The following is a 13,717-nucleotide window of genomic DNA, read 5'->3' as shown; positions in this document are numbered from 1 at the left end:
ATTTTCGAGGTAGGGCTGGTCTAAATTATGTATAGTCCATAATGAGAGAGCACAAGTACATGTTGGGAAGGTGTGAAGGCACACTGAAAACTGGAAGGTTGAATGAGTGTTGTGATTTGAGCACTGAACCAAAAATGTAATTTAGATACCACTTTACAAGGATTTGAACGGTCAAAAAATTTAAAAAGTCTATATGCAGAAGGTGGTGAGAATATAAAACAAGTTTTAACTCTGTACAGAATAAAACTGAATCCTTGTACCTGTTCATGAAGGATGAGGATATAAATTGTAGAAGCAGCTTGTTGGCAACTGCAGGCAGAAAGCTGAGCATAGCTGAAGGCCCCAAGTACTCAGAGGCTTTCCACAAACAGAGCAAAAAAAGGTGAGTTCATGGCTGGAGACTTAATGGAATTCATGACAAAAAAACCCCATCATATAGTGCTTTGATGCTGAGAAACCTCATGTCTTTTATCTGTTGTGGTACTGTTTAGTAAACAAGGATATGAATGTAAAGGAGGAAATTTTTGAAGAGAAGATAATGCTGAGACCATCAAAGAATATTCTCAAAAAACAGGAACTGTAAAAGAAATGATATCTTTCCTGTTTTGTGGTGCAAGAATGCAGTGAGATCCAAATAGCAGACAAGTCAAACAGGAGGTTTCTGCAGCTCCCCTTGGAAAGGAGCTGTCAGTCCAACGTGGCAGCCTGGCCGCTCAGGGTGAAACGGAGCTGACAGCAGCGCTCCCTGTAAGGCAGAGCTGGAGGTGAGCGCAAGGCAGAGGAGAAAAGCAGTAAAAACCTTAACCATCAACGTTGGGATCTGAGGTAAAATGAAACACAGGAACCTGATGCAATTCCAACAGTGCTTAACACATCCCAAGCAAACCAGCCATGGCAGAGCCTTTAGGACTAATCTACAGTAGTTTAGGATCTTTACTGGCTGTATGAAGTAACATTAAGGAGTGCAGGGCAGGGGGAATAGCTATCAGTGGATGTAAGGTACAAATGTGAAGAGCTGTTAAAAGGAAAGTCAAGCAGGAATCTTCACAGGTAAACCTGTTGGAAGGTGAAAATGTTGAATCATGTGAAGCTGTTTAGCTTGTCCTAAAAGAATTGTCGGGTCAAGGGGTTGTATGGCCTGGCAAAATTAACTTTTAAAACAGCTTGTAGCATGCTGAAAAACTTAAAGAAAATGGAAGAATGCTGATGCAATAAATCATGTTTAGGAAGCCTTTGTGGGTGATATAGTTAAATGGTGGCTAGTTAATCTAGTGAAGAACAGCAATATCAATAACAGAAGCTATCGTTTTAAGATGAATTCTGTGTGTCAACTAGATTCAAGCTCTTCTGTTAATAGATTTGGCACATAAAAGTTGCTATGTGTTTTTAATGTTTAGAATTTTGTGATGTTTTCAGCATAACTGCTCTGGGATACTCTGAGGGAGAATGGAGATGTTACCGCTATCATATGCTAATATAGCACACACTAAAGGGATTAGGAGCTAGCTGGAAGATCAGCACATGTCAGCGCAGGAAGCATCATGGACCGGGAGGTTTAAACTTGGTTTTAATGGGTTTAACGGGGCTTGGAACTACGTCTCATCCTCTCCCATCTTTTACCTTTGCTTTGGAGGTAAATATAAATCCCTGAGGATATATTTATATTTGAAACAAAAATAGGAGGAGTTGCAATTAATGACAGTGGTAATTGCATGGCAGTTGTGGTCATGTGCTAAGCTACACCCCTTCAAATAAAATAAGCTTGGCTGTATTAAGAAATGATTTTACAGATCTTGTAGGAAAAATGCAGCCGCTAACGACAAAAGAAAGAGCTGCGTCCTTAGAAACTGTGACTCTGCTAAGTCTATTAGTCACAATGGGCAATCAACTCATCATGAACTATTAATGTAAAGCTGCAGCAAAAAAGTGCAGTCCTTGGATGTACAAATGGGATTGATGAGTAGGAGTAAGTGGTGGAATTTAATTCCGAGCATGGCACTGGTGGGGCCACGATTTTAGGGAGGAAAAAAAGAGATTTCAGATTTGATGTATGTTCTTTAGGAAGAACTGAGGTGCACCAGAAATGCAAAATGCCTTACAGAGAGAGCTTTAACGTTCAACTTGTACATTACAAAGAAGATAGAAAGATGAGTTGTTTAAATACTTTCACATGGTGCAAGTTCCTCATATGGGAGGTACTGCAAATATTAGGAAGATGTTTAACGTGGATCATGCCTGGAAGATACAGCTGTCAAAATGAAGGTATATACTTTGATCAGGGAGTATGTTAATAAACAGCCTATTGATTCTCCAGTCCTGACATCTTCAAATAACGACTGGATTCCTGTTTGGAAGAGAGGCTGTTGCCCAACACGAAGTAGGCATTCATCAAGTGCAGGTTACAGGGCTTAATAGAGGGATAACTGTGTACATTTTTATGGTCTCTGCAGTATAGGGAAGTTCAGGTGAGATTATGTGACAACTCCCTCCAGCCCTAAATGTTTTGCCTCCAAAGTAATTTAGAACAGGAGAAAAACAAGCCAGTTATCCCCTATTTTCCCCTGCTTATAGCACTGGAAAATGTGCTATAAGTAAAATGTGCTTATCAGTAAGATTTTATTTCTTTTTGAAAGATGGTGAGTATTGTTAAAATGAATGTAAAATGAATGTCATACTTTTTTTCTTGTGTTCTAAGATGGCTGATCTCCACTTATCCTGATAATACATGAGGGACACCTTTTTTGTTGTTTACTTTTAATGGAAATCTATTTTTTGTCAAAAAATATGCCTCGTTATTTCAATCTTTCCTACTAATCATTATGGTGCGCATCTTGATGAAAGCTGATGAAGGCCAGTCCCGACTGATGCCAGGATTTAAGAGCAGCAGATTATAACAGGTCATAAAACATGTATCAGGAATCTTGGTTTCTCAAGTCCATAGAACTTCTATTACAGAGGCACGGGATAAGATCTTTGTGCTATTGGAATTAAAGCAGTAACTGTGCTGGAAGGCATAGTGTTTGTACATATATTGCTTTTAATCATAAAAAAGAGGCTAGATAGTCATTAATTCTCTGTTTTTACATTTATATAAAATAGGGTTTTTTTCTGAATAAAGGGATTGTTTTGCTTTACAGGAACAGCTAATTGAAAACATCTGAAATGCATGGTATCTTTGAACCAGTTTTTAGAAGGCGTTCGCCTATTTCCATAGGATTTAGCAGGCATTTTCCTGTTTAAATATGTTAACTCTATGTCTACAAATAAAGATATTATTCATTTTCATGCAACACAATATTGACCAAGTGAAAACTGTGGCTCAAGAAGGAACAGACCAACTTTGAGGCAAAATTTAACAGCAAGTTTCTTTTCTGGTAATGTGGTGAGTTTCCCTCACAACCCTGGTGAGGGAAGTGCTCAGTATTCCCTGCTTGTTCCACGTGCTCTGGAAGCCACTGCAGCTGGAGAAGCTGCTGCTTTCTGTAGGGAGGTGTGGTGAGTTGGTTGTGCACATAAATATCAAAGCATGGGTTAATATTCCCCTTCTGCTGGTGTTTTTGTAACGTTAAGTGACAAGTGGAACTCCCATGGAGTCTAAAGTTTCATCTGGGTCGCATTCATGCTGCTGTTTTGAAAAGAGGCTTGGCTGAGGCAAAAGGACTCCGTCTACTTAGTTTTGAGGAATTCGGTTTCTTAATAAAGTAAAATTGCAGTATTGCTGTCTAATCTCTCAGATGTTTATCGCTGTGACACACACGTCTGCAAATGAGATGTAATGAATTAGTTTTTACCTGACACTCCTCCAGTTCTCATGTCATGTCATGTAAATGTGAGCTGCTGCACGAAGGCAGGTTGTGCGGAGCTGGGGTAGGGAGCGGGATCAGGCTGCAACGCGGATGGCTCATTTTTCAGAGGTTAACAGTCTCCTCCTCAGAGCTTATCGTGCTTTGTTACTACAGGCTAATTTAGAGCCTTAAATTAGAAGGTGCTTTAGGGAGAAATTTTCAGACGATCACCTCTATCGTTTGAGTGGTTCTAGCTGTATGTCAGCTTACTCTCTAGGGAAGCTGCTCTCGGAGTCACTGGAAGGGATGAGGAGGAGATGCTGGGAAGCCGGGGGCGGCCCTGTTAGCTCCTGCCTTCCAGCAGAAGGAACTGAACTGGCTGAGGGAGCAATGAAGTTGCAGGTGTCGTCCACTGAGTGTGGCCTTTCATTGTCCCCCTTCTGCTGTTGTCTTTTTTTTAATTTGTTTGAAAAAAGAAAGGAGACACTGCAGCAGCGCTGCTGTGGTTGCTGAAGCAGAATTAGACTTGGCTGTTCTCTGCAAGGACTCTGATTTGTGTAGAACTTGAAAATAATATTATATAAGTCTTCCTTCTGTAAGGGACCATGTATAGAAGAGGTGGATTTTCAAACTAGCATTATAGGCCTTTGATTGAATGACTATGAAGACATGGTAGGATTTAGATGTTCATATTTTTTCTCTGTTCCTGAAGGAGCTGATATTTTTTGTTTTGTTTTTATGGAAACTGTGAGGTCAGCAGCATCCACAACTGCTCTAGAGAAACTTGTGTGGTGTTATTTAGCAGTCCTGGGGGCCAGGCAGACAAATGCTGGGGCAAGTACAATAGAGGAGGAAATGCTTAATAGAAGCAGGAAGGCTTAAAAGGGTTGGCTTTAAGTGATACATTCTTATTAAATGTTAATATTGTGAAAACAGAAATGAGCCCCATATAAGACTATGGACTCCATTATGATGGACATTTGAATGTATGTAATTTTCCTCATCTTATACACCTCCTTTAGAATTTATACAATGTAGTGCTGTTTAAATAAGAGTTTTGAAGGGGAAGGTTAACTTTGTGATGAAGGTTAACTTTACAGTAAGGAATGTGCTGTTCAGCTGTATGTGTCAGCATGGCTTGCAGCGGGTGCTGTGACGTATCTGTAACCTTCTTTTCTACAGTTCATGAGATGGGAATGGTGATCCTTTAAGGTTTTCTTAAGCAATCACTTCTGAACGTGTTGCCACTTGGGTGATAATGTAAGAGCAGCCCATATAAACAAGTAGCAGACCAGCATACAGTGAGTTCAAGTAAAAGTAACCACCTCAAAGAGGTGCAATAAAAGGAACACTCTTGGCTATCACGTGTTGTTCAATGGCCTGTTTTTACAGATCTCCCTCTTATTCTGACTTCTCTGTATTTCAGAGTTTCACATTTGATAGAATTGTGCTTATGATTCTTTGAGAGCAGCCGTTTCTTGGAGCTGTATTAAATTATTTTTAGAGATTGTGTTTTTGAAGAGAGGCAAACAGCTTACACATATGGCCTAAACTATTTTGTTGCCTGAAACGATGTATTTATCTAAAAGCAACCCCCTGAAATAGGGCATTTTGTCCCTGCAAAGCACATATCAAACTGGGAATGGGCTGGGAATTTGTTGTTTCATGCAGGCACCGTGGTGATAATGATGGGGGGAACTGCTATAGCACCTTGCAGGGAAGCAATGGGGGAGGGATTGAATGTCCTCCAAAATACCTAGTGAGGATGGGACAGTAATATTTCTCCTTGGATGTATTTCCGGACATGGTTACCAAAGTAGATCCTTTAGCTCATAAGAAGACTGTTATAGTGTCTTTCTGACCCAGGCTATTTTTTCTAGCTGACAGTCAAAGCCTTCCTAAAGAGGACACTCCGACGGGCAGCATGGATTCTCTTTCTTCCCAGTCTCCTACGCCAGCATTTTCCAGCAGTCCTCCTGGCCTCCTGGAGAAAAATCACCTTATTATGGACAGCGGAGATCTTGCAGACTGGTCAGCAAATCAGTGAGTAACACTGGGTATTAGATGGTGGTTTCACACCCGTGTGATTGTGCGTGTGCAGTACAATCGCCCTCTGAGTTTGGTGGCAGTGAGTGTCTTTTTAAACTGAATATAATTGTGCTCGTTTTCTTCTCCTACAAAATGTTCTGGGCTTACATATTGTATGCAGCTTAGAGACTGCTTGAATGTGGCTGGGTTTGTAGGGGGAAAAATGTTATTTTTTTCCTGTAGAAATCCATTGCATTTTACTGCAAATAGTTATAAATTTTTAAATGATTTTATTTAGGCAATGATTATGCTCGTTATTTTCTGTATAATACATTACCCTAGTTTTATTTTCAAGACAGTGTTAAGCTACAGTGTCCATTTATCAGCTTGACAGACACACCACAGCATAATACCTCAAGTATATGGAAGGCCATTAAAATCTCGGCTCCAAATTTTGGTTTTGGATAAATACTTGGACGAATGTGAACTAGATGTGGTTATCCAAGATTATTATAGTTGTTAATCTATGTTATTATTAACATATTAAATGCCTACTTGCCAATTAAAGTGCAATATGTCACTTTTAGTAGACTTTGTAAGTGTTCAGTTATTGACAATGACTGCAGTTTGGCAAAAACTAAAATTACAAGCTTAATCTATATAGTATATTATTATATAATCTCTGTAATATGTGGTCAAAGCTGATACAGCAAGAGCTGAGCATATGTACTTTTTTCTTTGAATCAAAAACTGAGCTCAAATCGAATTCTCTGGTTTACTGTTCATACAGACTAACATATCAAGACAAAGTTTTCCAGTATCTAGTGTCAAGAAGATGGAAGGAGCAAGTCTGCAGAAAGGATTTGTTACAATATTTTCCATAATGGCATTTTGAAAAGTCTGTTTTCTTGATGCAGCAGCTATGTAAAATATAACTGTAGATCTATGTAATAAGTGAAAATATATAGATAGCCATAAAATAAGCTTATATTTATACGTACATGCACAAGTAATTAAGTACTAATTAAAGTACTTTCCAACCATAGGAATATTTTACTCCTATGTATTGAAAGAATTCTAGACTATTAGATATTTTCCATTTATGTAGCTATTTCAATAGACAGCTAAAATTAGTCTTTCTTTATCTTTCTGTGCACTATTATTCTTATTCCTGAGCAGTTTCCATCAGGCAGAGGTGGATGCCCACTAGTAGGGGCAGGATTAACAAGAAGCTGCAGTTGACACACACGCAGAAGAGGCACATGTGTGGAAAAGCACTGAGAGTGGACTAATTATAAAAGCAGACATCGCCAATTAGGGAACATATGGTTAGCAGGACATTGATAATGTCAGTTCACGGAATGAAGAGGGACGTGTTGGTCTTAGCCAGAGCAATCAAGAACTTCAGGTGTTTGGAGCAACATGGTATTTTTGTATTTGTTTTTTTTTTCATGGAAAATTATACTGTGTTGCTGTTTTGGAAACTCTGTTTGATGGCCTGAGGTTTTCTGCCTAGTTGGAAACTGTATTTAAACAGTTCTGTTTGCAAAAAAACAGAATCAACAAGTGCATTGGTATGAGCATCTAGGTTATTTGTCAAAAGCATTTTCTTTCTTCCATTCACCCAGCCTGAGAAGTTTGCTTCAGAGCTACCTTGGTAATAAACCTGGACCTTGACAGAATATCCTGTGAATGGTGTATAGTACCAATGGTGCATTTTTTTTCTCTCCACTTTTTCATCCCAAATTTGGTTTCTTTTCCTATTTTAATTCTCGTGATTCAGAGAGCCTTGACAAACAAACCAGTCCCAGCTATTAGCGGCAGAGGTAATGTCAGTGCTGGAGAATGTGCTTGGTGGAGTTCTGCAGTTGTTGCACATCATGGGCTGCTCTGGCAGCTCCCTGGTCACCAGGTAGCTGTGGTAGCTCTCACAGCTACAGGAAATGTCACACTGGCTGTTGGACTCTGCTTTGGTCTTAGGCTACTCTCACAAATTGGACTGTCCCAGAATTGGGTGGAGAAGAGTAATTTCTGTTCATGCAGTATTTCGTAATGTTTTTCATTTTGTGCCAAACTGGAGCAAAAGTAGATCTTGAAGTCTCAATGTTCTCTGTGAAATGAAATTACAGGTTTTCATTGAGCTACCATAAACACCATACTAAGCCCAGGGGAGATAGAAATACCAGAGAATTTGGGTTCTCAGGTTTCTGCTGATCTGTGTAACACATGGGTGGTGTTTGCAAGAGATCAGCCATGGAGTTATGTGGTCAGCAAGGCGATGGCGACTTCTTTACGGTAGAAGAGCAGCTTGCCTTGTTTCCTGGGGGTGGCAGGAAGGATGGCATGGCATTGGAGGGTCCAGATATGTCAGTTGGTTTATGAAAGTAATTTGCTTTAAGCAAAAAACATGTGACAGACTAGCAGGAATACAAGAATAACTTCTGTGGTGTTGTCCTTCAAGAAGGTGGAGGTGGTTTTTGTTTTTTGTTTGTTTGGGTTTTTTTGAATGGCAACTGTTGTTAGCATGGTGTTTCCTGGTGGAATTTTTTGTGACAAATACCTTTTACTTGTCCCACCTGTCAAACCAAAAGGAGCTGCAGCTCCTGGTGTGGAACACCAAGCAAAGACGAATACTTCCTCACGTGCAGGCTGCCACTAGAAGGAGGGGACTGCATGGACAACGTGGTGAAAGAAGCCTGGAGAGCAAGTTCTCTAGCACAGGCCTGAAGTGCCTTGCAAACCCTGATTGCTCACTTGTGGTGTCAGTGGTTGAAGATGTATGTACGGTGCATACGGTGTAGCCGAAAGACCATGTGTCACCTATGTGCCGTGCTGAAGCCCCACTAAGCTGTTGGTTCTCATGTCTGCAAGTGTGCGTCTGCCTGATGCTGGGATTTATCTGAAAGCCCTGTTTGAATCAGACATACACCCTGTGTTGTCATCTACAACACAGGAGGGTAGGACGCAGGAGGGTGTGGAAGGTTGAGTGTTAGTAGACTGCTACTGCCCCCATGGCAGGGATGGTTATTTCTGAGATGGTTGTTTCAGGGATGATTGTCTCTGAACTCACAAATTTGCTGTTCTGGTATTCTACACTGCACCCTAAACTCTTTAAACCCTTCCTTTTCCTGAGGATATATTTAGCTTCATACTTCCATCTGAAGCTAAATACTAAATATAAATACATTTTATTTTTACCTAAACTCTGCGATGGATTTTTTTTCCTTTTCTTTCAATCATTAAGTTACAGGGTAGTCTGTGTAGACATAGGTTCCAAACTCTGAACAGCGCAGAAGTGGTAAATCACATTTTCTGTCTGGAAAATAAGCGGCATTACCTGTTTCAGGAATCTGCCAATATCAAAAATTTGTAAAGCAGAAAATAAAAACACACTGATATTTGTCAGATTGTGCCTTGGATTTACAACTAAGTCATGTCATAAAGCATTTCATTCCCTCCATATGGTGTATATATGGCTTATGAGTTGCCTGTGACATAATCCCGACTTGGGTGTAAACAAACAAGCAACAGAGAAGACAAACAAACCTCTGACCATCTCCTATCCTTAACTATTGCCTTCCCCCAAAACTCTGATCTACTCTACAGCTGTAAATGATCTGAGAAATTGTCTCCACAATTGTCCTCATTCTTTCCTTCAGAGTTTCTTTAGACCCTAGCAAATCTGCAGAAGGGCTATCACTGATCTCTCTTGGCCAAAGAATTTGTTTTTTCTTGCACTCTTTTTCTTTCTTATCCATGTTTTTCCTATTTCTTTTTTGGAAGCTGTTGCAGGTTGCCGCTTCCTGCCGATGCTGTGGCAACCGACAGCTGGCGGGAAGTCAGTTGACAGGGTTGGTAAGTCATAGAAAGCCATAGACAAGTGTCACCAGAAGCATCAGGAATCTGCTGACAGCAGATGAAGGGAAGACATAATGTAGGGAGGAAGAAGGGTGAGTACAGAAAAATGGTGGATGATTTCCATGGTGGAAATCCAGGAAATAAAAGGAGTTAGCATACAGAAAATGAGCCGTCAGGCCAAGAGCAGTGGGAAGAGGAGGACAAAAATACAGATATATTGTGGCAAGTAGCCCATAATAATAACAGTAAGAGAGAATGGGAATTTATTGCCAAATATCACTGGGGCAAAAAAGAGATGGAAGACAACAAGGCATAGCAAGAATAAAAGGTCAGAAGTTACAAAGGAAATGAAATGCTCAGTAAGCCCAAGTGCCAGTTTACAGCATGTTAGATACGATAGACCAGTTGCTCGTGCTATGTGCTTTGTAGTGTCATGCCTGCTTTAAAAGCAGAGGAGGCCTGAAGTTTGTGTAGACACTTAATGCAGTGTGAGCTGTGAGGGCTGTCGTGAGGGCTCAGCAGTGTTCGCTTCAGGCTCGTCCTTGGCTGCTGCTGCTCTTTCTCACTTCTCCAAGTAATGCATGTGGCTGCATTTGCATTGTGGGGTGGTGATATTTGGTTCTTTATTTCTAACATGTTATTGGTGAAGATTATCCAGCAGCTTGGTTAGTTCTCTTTGTTGAAGTTGTCGGTGAACCACACAGACAGCTATGTAATTTTTTTAAGAGAAGCACCTTATAGTGCCACATCACAGCAGAGATGGGTCTGCACAGGGTGCTGGTGTGACACAGCTAATGCAGTGAAATTAATCCTCTGATTAAATGTCCTAGTCCTACCCAGGTCTCTGACTTTTTCTGTTGCATTTGTCTGAAAAATAAATAAATAAATCTGCCACTTTATTTATTTACTTATTTATTTTTGTAAAAGGCCTGACAGCTCTTTGGTGAAGGATGTGGCTTTGACACTACCTTCTGCCCTCCTGGTTGGCAGTGAGATGGAATTTGATTATTGTGCTGTAACACCCACTCTCCCTCCCCGCCCAAATTCTAGGCACTCAAAATACATAGTTTCCAAGAGGAATTCAGGTTTTCAGATAGTATGAAGTTGACTAACTTTTCTAAACAGTCCCCAAAGTGTTGTGATAATGGTGTTCATCTTGGTAGGGCTGATACACAGCTCTTGGTGCTGTGGAAGAATAGTCAGTCGTCACTCTTACATGCAGTTGGAAGCCAATGATAGATAATTTGAGTTTCAATCAATATATTACCACTTTACACATGCAAACAATATATACATATAGTGATATCTAAACTAGATATATGTGTATGTATGTGGATGTATCTAATAAATAAAGCTGAATAAGTAAATAGTGTAAGTTAGAGTCTATAAAAGGAGAGAGAAATATTTTCATTAATGTGGAAAGATAATGCAAAAGATGGAATATCAGGCATGATGTGATGTAATTTACTTATAGATTCACTGTGTTGACTAAGATATTACCTTTTTTTGTCTAGGTTGGGCATTAGACTTTCTTGCTTCCATGTGCAATGTTGTACTTGTCTCTCTGCTCACGTCATGAAGCTGCTGCTGCTTTGTCATGAGGTAGCTGCCCTGTCGGCCCTGCAACTGCAGAGTTTGCTTCCTCTAGTCATAGCAGAAAGGAGTGTAAGGCTGCCACTTCCTATTAAATAGGAAGAGGGAAGGAAGACAATAATTAATAATGAAGTTGAGAATATTGACTTGTCTTAATTCACATGCCCAAGATCACTACACTAATTCTGGTATTTCTGAGCAGGGACTAACTAGTTTCACCTTCAGTCATCAGGATGGTGGGCCAGAACAGTTGTCAATATGAGGCGGTCTGTAAGCAGTCCTTCCCAGAGTCCTGGTTGCAGGGGCAGCTCGCCTCTGCTGGAATAGCAGGGGTTACTCTTGTCCAGATGACTGATTATTCAAAAGGTGGAATACAAGTCATGTCATAAAACGCTGTAGTCTGTCTTATGTCTGTTTTCACTTGCCCTCAGAATGAACTGAAGAAGCTGAACACTTTGTATTCCCTAGGCTCAGTATTTGTTATAATTAATCTTTTTGAAGATCATTTTCTGATAAGGAAAGATTTGTTACTTAACTGGTCCCTTGTCATGAGAGCTTTTCTGCTTACAGTATAATGCCCTATGGCCAGAGCTTATCTGCAGAGCTTAGTGAGTGCTTTCCCCAGGGGGTTACCCCTCCCGGTACTGGGTATTCGGAATTGGGTCACATTCTTCCTTTTGGCTGGCAAGTCCCTGCAGAATCTGCACTGTCTCTCCTCTTCATTCTGACTGTGAAACCCATGTCTTGTTCTCAGCTCATCTTTGGGTTCTGGACTTGTGGGGTCTTTGGGGCTGCTGACGAGCTGGACTCGTACACCACAACTTGAAGATGTCCGATGGTTGTTCTGGATGGAGTCATGCCGCAGGATAAGATGATGATACCCTTGTGTGTACCACCTCACCTCCTCCCCTTTCCTTCTCCAAGGCTTCTGAATTTTACAACTGGAGGAAATGGAGTGTATCCTGCCCCTTAAGCCTCTACACTGAGAGTGGAAAAACGTGTGAGAGGGGGCACATGACTTACTAAAGCAGATAGATCTGGAGGCTCAAGATGGTAGTATTTACAATTTTCATACTGGATCCCACAACAGAAGCATAGTAGGAGCATAGCGACATGTATGATACAGACCCACCAGTCCAGATAATGAAAGTACCCAAAGCCTAGAAGAAAAAGAGAAGTACCAACGTAAGTGACTTTTAAGGAGTCAACTCCCTTGTAGCTCTTCTTTACTGAGTCTCCAAACACTAAGATGTTCCTATGTATAGCTTGATGGTTTAGACATGCTACATTATAGATATGGTTCTTTCTTCTCTAATTCCAGCAAAGCCTTTTGGAAGGATGCAGAGCTGTGCTGCACCACCTTCTGGGTGCCCGTGACCTGGTTGTGAGGGAGCTAATCATAGTTCATAAAATCTCAGGATATTCCAGCTCTCAGTGAGCTAGCTGATGCTGCATCGGATGGTGGGGGAGGTCACCAATGGTGATGTCCTGGCCACAGCAAACACCTTGGAGATGGTTGCTCATTTTGTCTGTCTGCTGAATAATTCAGCCTAGTTATATCTGTAATCTGTTGCGTCTGTGGACTACATGTATAGTCTGCCTGAAACTGGAATAGGTTCTTTCTGTAGTTTCTTGCAGTGGTCTGAATATGATAAAATGATAAGTGGTCAGACTGGCCCGCAAGATCATCGCACTGGTACGCAAGCTGCTTTGCTGAAGCTTTGCTAGCTAAGTTTAACAAACCCTCTGTCCCAGTGTTTCATACAAATGAGATTCAAGCGCACTTTGTGCACATTCTGTGCTTGAAGTATTTTGGGTGGGGGCCCTTTTCAGAAGGGCTGTGGGTCAGGAAGTTCTGCCCTTTAGTCTTGTCCCCCACTTAGCGGCAGTGGTGACATCTAGATTTTTGTGTGTGTTTTTCTGCTCCCCACCCCTCACCAAGGCCCACAGGTTATAGCATGCACAGAGACTGTTGTCTGCTGGAGTGCTGGATTGCAGATTGAATCACAAATACCCAATACCTTTTGCTATATTATGCTGTCTTATAATTAAACCTTTTAAGAACACTTCCATTGAGCTTGTGTCAATCAGACATTGTGATATGACAGCGCTGGGGCTGCCAAACCCTCCTCTGAAACAACCCTTTTCTCTTAAGAGTTGCAGCGTAGATTCTTTTCACAGAGTCTCTTGCTTTCTCTCAAGATAAGAGGCTGCTCTTTAGCTGTGTTACCTTAGGAACCAGCCAGATAAACATCCAATAAAATCTTGTTTCCAGGAGTTTGTTTCTGAATATCAGTACAAAATCTCTAGCTTATTTTCAGTCAGGCTCTTCCCTTTCCTCCCATCTCCCAACATTCACTACCAGACAATAGCATTTCTTCCCAAAGAGAAGTGGCTGTGTCAGGCACTTTATTTTATTTTCCTCCCCACAGGAAATACATTGCCTTCATTTT

At 40.9% G+C, this 13,717-nt stretch overlaps 1 protein-coding gene across 1 annotated transcript in view; it reads left to right on the top strand.

Annotated features, from left to right (window-relative positions):
* The window catches only part of ARHGAP10 (Rho GTPase activating protein 10), a 122,838-nt gene that overhangs the window by 95,832 nt on the left and 13,289 nt on the right, over nt 1-13,717 (top strand). The window contains exon 20 of the mRNA XM_026042645.1: nt 5,666-5,828. Coding sequence (XP_025898430.1) covers nt 5,666-5,828 — 163 coding nt within the window. The remainder of the gene's footprint in view (nt 1-5,665; nt 5,829-13,717) is intronic.

The sequence above is a fragment of the Nothoprocta perdicaria genome, unplaced genomic scaffold (assembly GCF_003342845.1).
Source record: "Nothoprocta perdicaria isolate Ctin4 unplaced genomic scaffold, notPer1 scaffold_31, whole genome shotgun sequence".
NCBI classification, from domain to species: Eukaryota; Metazoa; Chordata; class Aves; order Tinamiformes; family Tinamidae; genus Nothoprocta; species Nothoprocta perdicaria.
The sequence above is the reverse complement of the archived record's forward strand: the minus strand, read 5'-3'. Positions and strand labels throughout refer to the sequence as shown.